The sequence below is a fragment of the Melospiza melodia genome, chromosome 1 (assembly GCF_035770615.1).
Source record: "Melospiza melodia melodia isolate bMelMel2 chromosome 1, bMelMel2.pri, whole genome shotgun sequence".
Classification (NCBI taxonomy): domain Eukaryota; kingdom Metazoa; phylum Chordata; class Aves; order Passeriformes; family Passerellidae; genus Melospiza; species Melospiza melodia.
In genome coordinates this window covers 112,899,771-112,916,077 of record NC_086194.1, presented here as the reverse complement: position 1 = coordinate 112,916,077, position 16,307 = coordinate 112,899,771, and the positions used below count along the sequence as shown (strand labels likewise).

The 16,307-nt window shown below is 40.7% G+C and overlaps 1 protein-coding gene across 2 annotated transcripts in view; it reads right to left on the bottom strand.

Annotated features, from left to right (window-relative positions):
• The window catches only part of TEX10 (testis expressed 10), a 54,064-nt gene extending 41,039 nt beyond the window's left edge, over positions 1-13,025 (bottom strand). Inside the window, exons 1-6 of one of the 2 annotated variants that reach the window (XM_063164675.1) lie at positions 12,943-13,025; positions 10,113-10,301; positions 8,824-9,530; positions 3,098-3,341; positions 1,159-1,271; positions 140-378 (exon numbers count right to left, since the gene is read on the bottom strand). In XM_063164675.1, the coding sequence (XP_063020745.1) occupies positions 140-378; positions 1,159-1,271; positions 3,098-3,341; positions 8,824-9,530; positions 10,113-10,292 (1,483 nt within the window). In that variant the 5' untranslated portion in view covers positions 10,293-10,301; positions 12,943-13,025. Of the gene's footprint in view, positions 1-139; positions 379-1,158; positions 1,272-3,097; positions 3,342-8,823; positions 9,531-10,112; positions 10,302-12,942 lie in introns of those variants that run through there. The other variant, XM_063164685.1, reaches the window with a different exon arrangement.
• Positions 13,026-16,307: the final 3,282 nt, after the last annotated feature.

The following is a 16,307-nucleotide window of genomic DNA, read 5'->3' as shown; positions in this document are numbered from 1 at the left end:
CCATGAAATCCATTTTACCTCTATGACAAAATGCATTTTGATGTAACAACTGAGAACATAAAGTGCAGCATTAAAATGCTGAAACAACTCAAAGCTTTGTCAGTGCATAATTTTGCTTTAAAGAAACTACTAATCTTACCCTTGTTTTGCTGTATTTGCATTAGTCTCCAAGTCACCCCAAGCAATCTGTTCACTTGCTTGCTATTCAACTTGCTGCCATCCTGAAGAGTGTCTGTCACAAATTTCCTTATCATGTCCAGCCAGCCAGAGTCCGTCTGAAGTGTTGAAGCACTTGCTAATGAAACCATTATGTCACACAAGGTTAAATTCAGCAAAAGATGGTCGATGTTGTTTGAGGATTTCATACAGTTCCTGTTGCTAAGGAGAGGAGGGGGGAGAACAGAAAGATTTCAAAAAATTATTTTTGAAATAAAAATGGACACCAGCTGATACCCTTGTACATACACCAGTGTTCTACACAGACTGCAAAGGTGCAGAATGATTTCAGAACAACTTTAGCATGAATTTAGTCTCACATCTGGGAGTTAAGAATGGAGACAAGTTACTACTGGCCTGTAGCAAAACAGAATTGGTGCATCTGTTTTGACAGCTCAATAGTGAAGAAACATATGTTTGGCTTCTGCTCCAGTACTGCTCTGCCCTACAGGACAGCCACAGTGTGCCCATATCCCCTCCAAGCTGTCCTCACCCAGCCCCATAATACAACTAGAGAAGACTATATGGAGGTGAAATGAATGTTTGAAATATGTTTAATGTAACTCAGCAGTCAGCTGAAGAAAACATGCAGAAATATGAAGCCAGTTAGCCTAAAACAATCACCATTTAGCAATATGCAATTTCCAGATCAAGAGTTGAATAAAATGCTTTTATTTTCCTAAGGCAGCATTTAATTTTCTACTGGATGCTATTCAGACAACTTCCTATACAATACTTTTACAAAGAACAACTTAAAACATCTCAATTTGAAGCAGTGCACCCTTCTTTTAACTGCATCTCCACAGATCTTCAAGAAATATGCAATAAAAAGTTTTATTTTCCATCATTAAAAACTTAATATTTGATAAAGCATGTGAGTCACATTGTCCCACTTCTCTTATGAAATTAAAAGCTGGTACATGACATGGATTTTATTCTTACCTTTTGCATGGATCTTTCTTTTTGTGTTTTACTGTATCTTGTAAAGAATAAGGAAAATGACGCATGAAGTGGTGCTTGAAATCAACAAGGTAATTCATTCGAAGCCATAGTTCCTGTTAAGGAAAGCAGATGATAGACAGAAAACGTGGTAGCAAATGAAATAAATCCAGACAATTATGTCCCAAAATTCATTATTGGAATCAATGAAATTAGGAACTTTAGCCTCTGATTCCAAGTTTTTTATACATCTTTACTTTCAAGTGTTGTGCATGAAAGTCCACAAAACAAGGGAGTATAACAAGATGCTGTAAGTTAAGGTTGAGCAACAACATGTTGCCACATGAACCACTTTATTTTTTAGCACATTTTTATGTGGATATATGCAATACTAATCTGAGTTACAGATCTGAATGAAAGTACTTTTATATCAATTGATCAGGGTTCTTAAAATCAGAGTGGACTTAAAACATGTTCCGATACCTCTTTGCAGGTTAGCAGACAGTCACCATTCCACAAAGTGTCCAGCAGAACTCACCACTAAAAAAACCTGCATTGCTATCAAATTGATCAGGCAGAATAATCTTTTCAATATTCAACTATTAAGAGCAGAGAATGACCATTAAACTATTTCAAAGATCAATAGCTTTCCACCAAGCATATTCAGGTTTTCCATAGTGACTGTGATAGCCACTTTGGCCTGCAAGCCCAAGGGCTATTAAATAAGCAAAGCTTTCATTTTCAAACTGAGCCATTTGAATGCATTTTGTATATAATGGTAACTATAAAGACAAAAAAATTAATCTAAAATGAAATTTGCTCCACAAAAAAAACCAAGTTGTATGAACCTCATATTTTTTTCTCCCCACAAACAACTTAAGGTCATAATCCAACTGTGTGTACCCAAACCACTTTATATCTTGACAGAGGAGTGTGCCATTCACATGACCAAAACACAGGCACCCTATGGCTAGGGGCAGCAGTTCTCCAGGATCCTTCAGAAAAAGGATAGGGACAGGAGGCTGCCACAGGAATTTTCCAGGTCAAGTGCCTGCTTTTTGCCCACTTCCAAGAGGGCCTCTAAAAAAGATGAAGAAGAAAAAACAGGAACAGCGTGCTTTGCTCAGGCACACTGAATCCATCCCTCAAAGCGGGGTATGTTTGGTAACTTTGGTTTAATGTAATGATTCCACAAATGTTTTCCAGTAATTACCCTATGTGCAGCTTTTCATTTAGCAAAGGGACCTACAGTCCTATACACAGGTTAAACCAAGAGCTGTCAAGACCTTTCTTCCAACTACTCAATAGCCAAATTTTCCAATTTGCAAATTTTTTGGAAAAGCGGCAAAAGTTAGCAAAACAAGTAATTCAGTTATCTAAGTAAAATACAGAGAAAAAAACCTGGGAAAAAAAAAAAAACAACTTCAGAGGATACTTCCTAAAATCCTTTTTCATCCAATGTCTTATGATCCTACCAATAACAGCAACACAGATTGCACCAAGCAATTACAGGATCTCAAACCACCATTATCTTCTACCTTTCCAAACATTTAGTTTGTTCACTCCCCCAAGAAATTTTTCAACACACAAAAACAAGGAATCTTTAAACAAACTCCATTCTATACTTTGTTCCAGTTTATATTCTAGAGGTTATCTGGGAGACAAATATCGGCTCCTCTTTTCTATTACCATTTCCAGTTTCAAAACCTTTGTGCTGCAGTCAAGGAGGATTCCTGGAGACTTTTTACTGAACTCCTGGCTCAGTTCAACAGATTATTTTCTACAGTAAGAGGCAACAAAATCCAGATTCAAAATCTACTCAACACCTAGGCCTTTTCTGCCTTAACAAAGTGCCTTCAGTACTTCAAATCACCAAACCACTAGTTTCTTATCCAAACAAAATGAACTGTCATCATTATGCCATGGATCATTTCTCCCTTACCATTTTGTATGTTTCATCGTGTCGCTTTGTGAGTTTCCACAATAAATGTATTATGCTAAGAACTTGCTGCATGAGCTGCTGAGATTCTGATTCCAAAAGGTTTCCAAGAATGGGAGCTGATTGTGCAGGAGATGCTTCAATCCAGCACTCAATCAGTAATGGAATTATTATCTCAATAAAACCTTTTAAGTTTTCAGCCGAGGACAGGCCTTTTTCTGCACTGTCCATTACACTTGTCAGAGACCTAAACAACAAAAGCAAAAAAGCATAAAAAGATAAAGATCACACCTTTCAAAACAAGATTATAGTAATACCACTTTCCTCATTTCTAAATAATGGGAAAAGATACTTTTTTAACACATTAAATATTTGCTGGCTTTCTTGCTAGATATTTCAGTATGGAAAAAAGGGAGTTCAAACCATCTACAACAAACCTGCTCCCAAGTCTCCCTGCAAGTTTGTGTGCTTCTTTAACAACTTCTTAGATTTCAGTATTTCTTTCCCCATTGTTACATGTAAAGTCTATGAAATGGAGAAATACAATATGCATTATCCTATCACCTTCAACCAACAGTAAGGAATTAATTATATTCAGCACAACAAAATAATAAAAAGTCCCTTTTAAGCTCATTAAAGCAAAATAACGAAGCTGACTACAAGGTGTTGTCAAATGCATGAGGTTTATTACAGTTAATAACCATCTCCAACTATAATAAACAAAATGTTTTTCATATCAAATGTGGAAAAAAAAGTTCCTGTAAAATATATCTTTGGTTCCCACCTGATGTTTAGCTACTGTGCTCTGAAAGGCAACTTAACAGAAAATTATCTGATAATGAAGTTAAAAAATTCTAAAAACTAAGATACAGTTTAAATTAATACAATATCTCCCAGAAATCAAAAAAAGCAACTCTTATTCTCCCCCTACTCAAAAAACACTTTGTGTCTCTGAAAGGACAATCAGCAGTTATGACCCAACACTGCTACTGGATAAATTCAAGCAATTTGAAAAGAAGATTCTTTAAATGAACTAAAACCTTGGTAAATCCTGTTAATTTTAACGAGTACAGATTCCTTAAAAAGAGGCAACAACAGTTTCAATCGATCATTTGTAAAATTGTTTTCCATTGTGATTTTGTTTCCTAATTCACAGCGGGGAATTCCTATCATAATTCTAATTTCCTAACATACATAGGATTAGCACACTGAACCTGCTGCTAAACTCCCTTTTATTTCAGTAATGATCTCCAAGTCATTTTTCTTTACATATACACTCAAAATAGGAACTGGAAAACTTTCAACAGACCTGCAGAAGTTTTGTTGACAAGTATTTTAATTTCATATTGAAGATGTAAAGCAGTTTTCCCTAGTCACTTCTAAATTATCCAATTAGCTATATCTTCTGTTAGTTCTATCCTTCTAGCTACATGTTTTGCCATCACCTACAATACAAATAATAATCATTTTATTCTGCCATTTCTCTCTAGTTGATATCAGTGTATCAAGAAAATCACTAAACCAATATCCAGGTATTAATGACATGTAAAAGGAACAGGGAGAAGGAATTAAAACAAAGTGTGAGACAAATACAAGCTATTTTTCAAAGAAGGCAAGACGGGGGAGAATTTAGATCTCCACCAGAAAATAAAAGGGATAAGTGGAAACATAACTGATCATAAGAAAAAAAATTGCTTTACTTTTACTTACAATTATCAAACATGTTAAAATTTTATAAAGCTTAGCTTTAACTGCAGCCACCAACATATCCAATAAATATCATTTGCTCTATTTGGTTTTTTGCCTTATTTTCTTTCTGTAGCACAGGCACTGCAGTAGACACCAGCTTCTTTAAGACTAGAAAGAGTTTATGAATGGTTCTATCTTACACTTTTCAATTCTCAGTTATCTCAAATACAGCAGACAAATCCCATCCTCCAGTTACAATCACAATGAATTCTAGCCTGGTGATGCCAAGACTACAGTCTCATTGAAAAAGTCAGGTTGTCCTGTACATGCTATGCTGTTACAGGATTATGGCCTCAGACAAGTCTGGAATTTAAGTAATTGGCTGGAATAGTTCTGAAGTAGTAGTCTTTAGTAATTTCTTTTCCAAAAAATACCTGATATTACAGCAGAACTCTGGAATTCCAGCAATTTATTTAAGGAACACAAAAATCTCCCAATTAAAAAGTGAATAGTGCATTAAACCTGAGGCGCTGGTAATCCACACTGGAAGATTTCTACAGAAGTGTAACACACAACTATTTCAGTACTTTTCTGAAACAAGAAATGGAAAAAGGAAGAATTAGTGCCAAAAGGGGTACTCCTCCCAGCTGCTGAAAGCATTGGGGTAAGAATACTTAGCACAGCTTTCATGTACCCCTGCAGAAGAAGCCCCTATCTCTCCAGGTAAGACTCCTGCACATATTCAAGGTTAACAATAAAAGTGTAAAATACATTTTAGGTGCCAGATGATGACAAAGTATTATAGCAATCTGTCCAGCAGATATCCTTAACAATACAGGTTCACTTGACCTGGGCAGGTTTGATGGCAATTGTGCTGTCACATATCTGTTATCACTACTCTTGAGTGGTAGGGTGACTTTTAGAAACACTGCGAAGAATATCACCTTTATATCAGAATGAAATACTATTGAAGGGAGCTGCAAGATATTTGTGTACCCTAAGCTACCATTTTTCTTTAAAATGCCAGTATTTTTATACAGCAGGACCAAACAAAAATTGTCTACATATCTGCCATTTGACAGTAAGAAGACAACAGAAATTCAGCAAAGGGAAGCCAAGGAAGCATAAAAGAAATAGAAAATAAGGAAATAACTTGCTGTTCTTTTAAAACAGGAAAAGTCTGTGGAAGTTAAGTTTTTATGGCTTGCAGTTTAAGCCAGGTTACTTGTCCTCCTTTTCTGTGTGCACTGCCAAATGCAGCAAACACACAGCACACCAAGTGAACTGCAATCTCCTTTTCTCTTTGATGCACATGTACATTTTATCGGCTGTGCCTCATCTTCCATTTCAGTTTCTCAAGTCATTTTTGCTTTTCTCTGCAGCTTCATATTGAACTCTCTCAGCAGAATCTGAAGCTCAACTCTTTCTCTTCCAGTCAAAAAAAAAAAAATAAAATCCCACGCCTTGGTACCACCACATTTGAGTTGTGAAGGCTTTCTCTTTTTCCACACCTGAAATGAGTTTGATGCAAAAAGCAGCACAGTCAGCACATAATGTAGAGAATACATTCTAACAATTTTCTAATACACTGCAATTTTTAATTTACACACAGTAGGAAGATCCACCACACAACAGAAGATAACAGTGTCTTAAGATTTGCATCTTTGAATCATCCAGCATTCCAAGCTCAGAATCTATCCTTTTTATTAAACAGTAATACTGCAAACTGATTCAGAATATCTCATTCCATCATCACTAGGTTATCATTGATATGTCAGCCCTGTGCAATGAGCTTGCAAAATTAAATAGATACAGGAACTTTAACAATTTAGTATGCTGTTATGCTGTTTGGAAAAACAAAGTTGAAACTTACTTGCAGTATTAGTGACAAGACTACCAATACACACACACACTCTGCAAATAATTACTTATGGTTTGGTCACCTCATTATCCTTAGCTAGTCATAGACTTGACTATTTGGCTTAAAACACACACACACAGAGTACTGCACCTCTTATTACAAATAATTTCTGTCCTTGCAGTAGTGGCCATAGCAGAGGCCTGGGAATGCCCATACAAGGCAACAATTTGGATTGGAAGTGACAGAATTAAACACCTTGAGATTATTAGAAATTATTTCAGTGGCCAATACAAAAATCACCACCATAACTATTGGAACTTCACACATAGTCACTAAAACAAGCTGTACCCTTGTGAAAAACGAATACACCAAAAATATGCACAAATGCAATAAAATGAGAACATTTTAGTACCTTCAGCAGATGATCTTTCCCTCTCTATTCTTCTGTTCTGCTGCCATCAGCTTGCTTTGCCAATCTCGCCTTGGATTCTAGCCATGTTTCCTTCTATTCTTCTGGCTCCTCCTCATGCTTGCAAACATCTTTTTGTAAGTATTTATAACCAGAAGCACATCACGATGTTCCACCAAAATCTAGCTCCTCAGAAAAGCGGAATCCAATTCAGGTGACACCAGATGTAAAGTTTATTTTCCTAGACCTTGGATACAATGCATCTTCAGCTATTACACAGCCTGGTACATGACACACTGCATATCACCCAGGGCACAACACAAGCATCCTCTGACACACAGTGGTGCACAACTGTGTGCCTCTGACTGCAAAGATGAACTCAATAGGACTGTTCTGTGCCCAGCACTGAACCCTTTCCCTGCCTCAAGGGGGCATCACCAGCCTAGTCAGTGATGTTTAGTTGTGATTTTAGCTGCCAGCTAAAATTTTACCTGCAGCAGATACTGCTGGTCATGACTGAACCCTTATGCTGACAGCCACTTTTAGGAGAAAGAGCTGACCTTCTTACTGAGCTTAATATGTTTCCTACACCTACCAAAAGTAATATGCTACCTCCAAAGAGGAAGCCTAGGAGAGCAGCAATGGATGCCTCTCCCTGACAGAAATGGAAAACACCTGCCAATTCAGGTCAACCTGGGTATTTCAGAGAGATCACCTCTTCTTCTGTCCTTTATTCCTTCAAAGATATAAGATAGAAATAGTAATGGAGTAGGCAGTGGGTTTAATCCCCCTTTTTGCCACTGACTTCCTAGATGAATTTGGTATAACTGCTTTACACCTCTTATTTTGTCTACTCCAGCAGTAAAACAAGGACTGTAATTTTTCTTCAAACCAGCTTGGTATCTACAGAGAACAGAGCTATGTAACAGCTAAACTGCTTCCATTTTTTAAGACACCATTCCAGATCTCCTGTCAGCAGGTATGTAACATCCATAGTAATGCATCTGAGGATGCCAATGTTCAAAAAGCACCATAAAGTGAGGTGGGAGGTTCACCTCTAGTGGGTGAATCAGGGAGGAGAAGAGAAATCAAAACAGCTGTTTGTTTGTCCCTTAACTTCAGCTCACATCTGTTTAGAGTACTACTGAAACCCACACAAACCCTTCTGTGACTAAGCACACTAAGCTCCCTTTCATATTCATCAGCATGTCTCAGCCGAGACATCTTTCATCCACAGTGAATATATAAACTGGTGAAGTGATTAAAATATCTAGAATTGGAAACTCAGCAGAACTTCATACCACCAGACACATCCCATCCTGCTGTCCTTTTTAAAAGGAGCTACAGTCAAAGATAACAGATTCCTGAGCTGATGACAGACTCTTGAAGGTAAAAGCAAAAAAATTCAGTAAAATTCATTATCACAAACAAGCTTACATTTCACACAAAGAAATTTGCCTACTTGTCCCTAGGTCTGTTAGACATCCTGCAAGAAGTGACTGTCAGTTTGCATTCCAAAAATATCCCAACAGAGCTGGTAATCCAAAATTACCATTAATAGCATAAAACAAAGACTTTATAATGGAAAGGTTCTTGCTATACACATAACACAGTTATCTGCTGAGTATTTCTGTATTTTCAAGCCTCTGCAGTAAGACTACAAATTACACTAAGTGTCCTAAAATATGGCTAAGGGACAATCCCACAAAAAAAATTAAATTGCGATCACACAGTTGGCATTAATTCCCAAACTAGTTAACATTTTCTCACCTCAGTCTAAATGATGAGTTGATCTTTGGTCGTAAGCCACCATTTTCAAACAGTTGTATAGGTTGCTGATTATTTGCATGGAGCTTCCAACTAATGCACACTGGGTTCCTCACAGAATGAGAGTTGTCCTTCTGCTCTTGAAGCCCTTCATCCTCTGTATCACTGGATCCATCTACCACTGCCTGGAGAAACTTCTTGAGCCTGGTAAGAACGTTCAACCTCCACTGCTGAGAAGTTACTCTGCGATTTGGGTTAACAGAGAGCATCCAGGAAAGTTTGTCCCTGCTTTTCAGTCTTTTTGAGAGTTGCTGGTGAGAAATAAGCTCTACAAAATTCTTCAACAATATAATGCTGCGGTCTGTAAGAAGAGCTGGGTATGCTTCCAATAAAACGTCCAAGACTTTCAATGAATCCTCCTGAATTCCCTCACTGATATGAGTCATGGCACTAGAGAGATGGGCACTTACCAAAGGGAAAAATGGAGCAATCTGTTCTGCTCTTATTTTTGAAGCCAAGAACTGCAGCAGGTGAACAGCTGCTCCTCTGACACTGGAATCTTTGTCTGTAAACACAGCTGCCACCTCGCTTATTATACTGGAAAGGTGTGCATCAATTACAAAGGGATACTGAGACAGGAGTTCTTTGAGTCCAAGAAGTGCATTATGCTTGACCCCGGGACTATAGTGATGCATCTGCGAGAGCAGATCCTATAAGGAAGCAAACATATACACTTGCCATCATTATTATTTTAACTGTTCAAACTTCCCCCATGTATTTTCTGCACATTTTTCCTAAACAATTAAAAATGCACAATATTCTTATGACGTACTGCTGTTCGTAACAGCAAAATGGGTCTAGAACGAACATGGCATGCATTTTACAGCACAACAATTAACAAATAATCAGAATTCAGTGATAGGAAAAACAAGGTATAATGACTTGTCCTTAGGTCTCAAATTTATGCACAACCCTACTGACTCAACAGAGGGATGACCAAAGGAAAGTCCTCTCACTCTTGTTCTCAAAAGCAGAACTACAAAACCTCAGCCTGAATAGCTTTCCTGTTTAAGCACAGAGCTGCAAGAGATAGAAGATGGCACAAAGAAAGTAAAACAAATCCAACTCCCAGAGAAATACAAGACTGTTTAAACATGAGGCTGCATTCAGATAGCCTGATGCATTTACCTATTTTTTATAAATGCTTTTTTCCCAAATTGCAGTAAACATAGTCAACCTAGACAAAAGGCAAGCAATTTTCTGTCATTTCAGAATAGTGTATCACAGCATACCTTTATGTTAAGTTTTCTATTTTGTGTAGGAAGCACTCCATCTTCTTTAAGCTGCTCAGGAATTTGTATGGCCTTTGTTTTGAAGGTAGTATCAGTTGCATTCTCTAGTTTAGGCTTTTTTTTCCCAACTTTGAATTTCACTTTCTGGAAATCCTCCTGACGTTTCCTTTTTTTAGTCATTCTGATTCTCTGCAAAAAGAGAATTTAATCAGATTAAACACAGGACAAAAGTAGTTTTTCCACCAAAGAGCAGCAACCTCCTAACAACAGCTACTGTTTTCATTCTTTTGTCTATGCATAACTGACTGTCCACTCCCGAGACAAGATGCTAGACTAAATACACATGCAGACTGACCCCATGCAGCTGCTCTTCCAGCGTCCAGAAAACATTCTGCTGCTCCTTTGGCCCTCTTTGCTTTGAGAACTACTTTATCATAAAGCATCCAGATATCTGCATCTGCCACTGCGTTACCAAGAGTTAAGTTGCTGATTTGGTTTTGTTTTAAAAAGTTCCTGCCAACAAAACAACTTTTTACATGCTCAGTTCTTGTCAAGCCAAGGAGCTCAGCGAACCGTTCCCTTTCAGGTGCACATTGCTCACTGAGTCCATCACTAGCAGCACACAGCCTGCACATGGACAATCACAGGTTTAAACAGGCCTCCACTCATAAAAGGACACATAACACCTAAGAAAACTTACACTGAAAATACCAGGCTGTGCATTTAAATATAACTAGAAGCAGGGGGAAAGAAGAGGACAAACGGGCAACTACGGACTGAAAAAAAAAGGAAAACAAAAACATTTTTAATAAGGTGTAAGAAATGAGATATCTGAGCCGCTGTACTTGTAAGCTGTACAAACACACTGGAATAGAGGCACAATAACCAAAACAAATTAAAACTCCCATAAGTTTCTAAATAGCTTTTTAGTTTTGTTCTATCTGTTTTGATACTGAAGTACATGTCTACCAAGTTAAAAAAATGAACACACTGAAAAGGTCCCAACAAACACTACACCACAGATTTATTTAATCCTCTCAAAAAAAACCCCAAACAAGCCACCATCCACTTTCCCCACAAAAAAAAAACCTGAATCAAGAAAAACCCAAGCCAAAACCCCAACAATACAACTGACTAAACACAGAAATTTCTAAATAACATATCCAAACAATGATTCTTTTCTGGTGGATGTGATAATCATTCCTACAGCTGATTTTCCCAATGGACTTCAAGCTTAAATTTATGCTGTACTAGAGTATTTCATATATACATTAACAGGATAATCATTAAAGAATGTTTTAAAACAAACCGTCATTTTCTATTATTTTAAAACAATTTTAACTGATTACACCAACATTTGACTGCAATTTAGTTTTGCTTTTCACACACTAGGTTAAAAAATCATATGCAAGACCACTTTAACTCAAGTACAAATTTGGCACAAGTAACCTATGAACTCAAAAGGTTTTAAAAAACTTGGAGCCTGGTGCCAAAAGAAAAAGGTCCTTTAGTGTCCAACTATAACAACCACGGCTTTATAAACGTTTGATTTTTACCATATGCATCTTTTTAGGAAAGAGTTACAAGAATTTCACCACTTGATATATAGAAATGGCTAGAAGCTTTTGGCATAGAAGTTATTTCCACTTACAAGCTTTGCTTTTACAAGAGGAATGTCTGGCTCCCAGTCAGCATAAAAACTTCACAATACAGGTGTGCACACAACTGAACAGAGCAATTAAGTTCTTTTAAAGGAGCAGGCTTGTAAGATATCCTTTCTCCTGCTAAAAGCAGCACAGCTTACCTCACAATAAATATTCTGGGAATAATTGGTAATCTAAGCCTATCCATTTCCAATTCATATGTACCACGCTATACCAAAGGATAAAATCCTTACAAAATATAAAGATATAAGCACCACAGTGGCTACATAATAAGACATCAAACAAAACTGTCTACAGCTGATGAAATTATGTAACCATTTCAATGAAGCTTCTTGCTGAAACAACTGCCTTGGACACAAACTGCATTTTACGAGGAAGGAGAGACTGTGGGAGCTGGGCCTGTTTAGTCTGGAGAAGACTGAGAGGGAATTTCATTATTGCATTTTAATTTCTCCAAGATGGGTGCCAAAAATATGGTGCCAGAGTGTTTTCAGTGGTGCCCAGCAACAGGATGAGAAGCAACAGCCATACACCAAAACACAAGAAATTCCACCTCAGCATGAAGAAGAAATTCTTTACTTTAAGGGTATAAGAGCACTGGAACAGGCTGTCCAGGAAGGTCTCTGGAGACAATCCAACCCACCTGGATGCATTCCTATGACACCTGCTCTAGGTTATACTGCCTTGGCAGGCGGACTGGACTAAATGATCTCCAGAAGTGCCTTCCTACCCTAGCTAATCTGTGATTCTGTGTATTTCCACCTGGCCCTCCTCCAGCGAGACTGAGTTAAGCACTAACACGGTTTTACAATCCAAAGCATTAAAACAACGTCCAATCGATGCAGGGTTCCTTGAACATAAAGTAGCATGCATCGCTTTTCAGACACCACTTCCAATGTCACTCAGGCACCCTCACCTCAGGCTCAGAAAAAATACTCGGTTACAGGTAGGACCTGATAATCTTGGAGCTCTTTTCCAACCAAATGATTCTGGTTTCACTCCCTCCCAGCTCTCAAGCAGCATCCTTCGGGAACCTCACAATCTTGCTCAGTCAGGAAAATCCTGAGAAACCCGAAGGCAAGGCACACGCCCTACCCGACTCCTCCGATCAGACGCGCATTTCCCCGCGGGCGAGCTCTCTCCCGGCACAGCGCAGCGATACTTACAGGCGATCACCTCCGCGCGGCTCCCGCGCCGCCAGCGCATCCCCCGCCGCTGCCGCCACCGGGACCGCACCGCGCCGCCCGAGCCCGCGCCGCGCCCGCCGTACCCGAGCGCCGGAGCGGCCGCTCCTTCCGCGGCTCTAGGCGGTCACGCTGCCTTCCTCGCCGTCCCGGGACATCCTCCGGCTCGCTCCCCGAACGCCGCTTCCCTCCGCCCCGCTGGAGCCGCTCTGCGAGGCGTTCAAATAATGCGCGTCAGTGCCGGCCCGGCGCCGGGGAGGCCGCGAGTTCGGCCCCGGGGAGCGCCGGGCGAGGCGGGAGCGGCGGCGAGGAGAAGCCGCCGGGGGAGGTGGGGCAGGGGCGGCGGCGCGCGGCGGAGCCGATGCCGCCGGTTTCCCCGGGAGCGGCACCCGGCCCGCGCCGCCGCGGCTCCCGCTTTTCCCGCCGCCTCCCTGGCGCAGGAACGTGAGGGAGGGCGGGTCGCACAAAAGGCGGGCGGCCCTTGGCGCAGGGGCCGGGCGAGCGCGGCGAGCCCCGCCAGCAGGGCCGGACCGAGAGGGACCGCGCCGGCCTCGGGATCCCGATCCCGCTCCCCGTCCGCCTCCTCCCGCCCGGCCCGCGCGCGGCCGCTCGCTCCTTCACTCACCAACCACGCGCGCGGCAGCGCCAGCCCCGCTTCCGCCCCCGCCGAGCGCCTGCCCGGAAGCGGCCGCCCACGTGAGCGGCGCCGCCAGCGCCCGCCCCACGCGCCGGGGGCACGCGCGCTTCCGCCGCGGCCGCGCGCGCTGGCGCCCCCTGCAGGCGGGGCGGCCCCGGGGGTGCCGGCGGTGCCCCCTCCGTGAGGGGAACGGGAGCGGCGGGCACTGATCGCTTCTCTGTGGTGACCGGGGACACGACCCGAGGGAGTGGTCCCAGGTTGTGTCAAGGGAGGTTTGGGTTTGTGAAAAATGCGTATTTTGTGATTGGCTTTTTGTGACCGTGTTCACAGGGGTCCGAGGATGAGGGAAGAGACGAGGATCTGACTCCATGTTTCAGAAGGCTTGATTTATTATTTTATGATATATATCAAAACTATCCTAAAAGAATAGAAGAAAGGATTTCATCAGAAGGCTAGCTAAGAATAGAAAAAGAAGGAATGATAACAAAGGCTTATGGCTCAGACAGAGAATCCGAGCCAGCTGACTGTGATTGGCCATTAATTAGAAACAACCACATGAGACCAATCACAGCTCCACCTGTTGCATTCCCCAGCAGCAGATAATCATTGTTTACATTTTGTTCCTGAGGCCTCTCAGCTTCTCAGGAGGAAAAATCCTAAGGAAAGGATTTTTCTGAAAATATGTCTGTGACAGCAAATATTAAAATTAATATTATATGTGTTGTGTTAGAAAGTAATGCTGTGTTAATTCTCTTAAGTAGTGTGTTAAATATAGTTTTAGGTTATAAAAAATGTTAAAATAGAAACTATGCTATGTAGGATACTTTTTTTAAAGAAAGGACTTGCAGCAAGATAGCAGCCACAGGACACCTAAATCTTTCAGAGAAAAAGAATTTATTGCTCTCTTATCAGAAGAAACTTCTTCCCGCCTGAAAGGCACTGTTAGGATTTGGAGGAAGAAGTTGGCAATGACCAGACAGAATCCTGTGTTTGAATGGAATTTATGCATCATGTATGAGGTGTACGAATATGCAACAGGCTGTTGTTTTTAAGGGTTAATCCTTTGTTAACAGGTGTCCTTTTTCAGGCTTGTGCTGCCCAGAAAATGGTACCTGGACGTCCGTAATTCTTTGTGTCTATTGTCTCATATTGTCCTAATTCAAACTGTCCAAATTATTATAACTCTAATTGTATTACTATTTTTATAACCATTTTATTACTATTAAACTTTTAAAAACAAGTGATAGGCATTTTTCACAGGTTGGATATTAGGAAAAGGTTCTTCATGCTGAGGGTGGCTGGGCTCTGGAACAGGATCCCCAGGGAAGTGATCACAGCACCAAGCCTGAGTTAGATGTGTTTGTACAAGGCTCTCAAGCACATGGTGTGGCTCTTGGGGTGTCCTGTGCAGGATATACCCCCAGCCAGGAGCTGAACTCGGTGATTTCCATGGGTCCCTTCCACCTTGGTTTACTCTGGAGTTCTGTGAAGATGAACTCCCTTCCCTTAAAACATGGCTGCTCAGGCACCACAGCAGAAAAAAGATGCATTAATAATAACCAGTACCCAGATAAGCACAAGTCCTGTGAGGAGCAGCTGAGGGAGCTGGGGTTATTTAACCTGGAGAAAAGGAGGCTCAGGAGGGACCCTATCCCTCCCTCTCTACAACCACCTGAAAGGAGAGTGTAGCCAGGTGTGGGTCAGCCTCTTCTCCCAGGCAATCAGCAACAGGATGAGAGGTCACGGTCTTAAATGTGTCAGGGGTAGTTTAGGTTGGACATTGGGAGGAATTTCTCTACTGAAAAGGGTTGAACATTGGAATGGACTGCCCAGGAAGGTGATGGAGTCCCCATCCCTGCAGGTATTTAAGGAAAGAGAGGAGTGCCACAGTTTAGTAGACATGATGGTATTGGGTCATGGGTTAGGCTTGATCTAAGGCCTTTCCCAACCTAATTGATTCTGTGATTCTTCCAGTGAAGGCACTGCAGAGTCAGCATTGGCATTTGAGGTTATTGTTATTATTTCACACACACAAGGTTATTATTGCACATATAAACCACGAGGCATGCTGCAGGCTTTTGTGCATACCCAGATAAAGCTTGCTGCTCCAAAGGGGTAATGAATTCCCACATCAGAAAGAGAGCACGAAACCCTGGGAGACCCAGGAAGCAACAAACAAGGAGGATGTTCCACACCTGTCTACAACAAGGTCTCAATTCACACCAGGCACTAACTCTGCAGTTGCAAGCTCTACACTTCTCATTTCCTGCCAATTAACCCGTGAACACCCTTCTCCCTTCCCCTTTGTGCCTTCTGTGAGGAATAGGAGTTCTGCAGCTTTTTGTTAAAAATAATTTCCTCTAAGCTCTCTGGTCTCAGTAAAATATGTAAAAACCTAGATGAAGCTTTACAGAAAATTAATTTTCTCTTAGTTTAATTTTTGTTATTGGTTAACTTTTAATTTTATTAATTCTCTAGTTACCTCAGAAGTCTGCCTTACTGTTATTGTGAGAAACCAAAAAAATATAACATTAAATCCCACCAACAGCACTGTTTAAATATTACCAGTAAAGATAATACTTCTTTATCTTCCTTACTTTGCAGTACTGGCACAAGTAAAACATTAAAATGTATTCTGGAACAAATATACAGTTTTCCATTAGGATAAGAATACACCAAGCCATCACAAAATAGAGGCAGATAAAAGAAC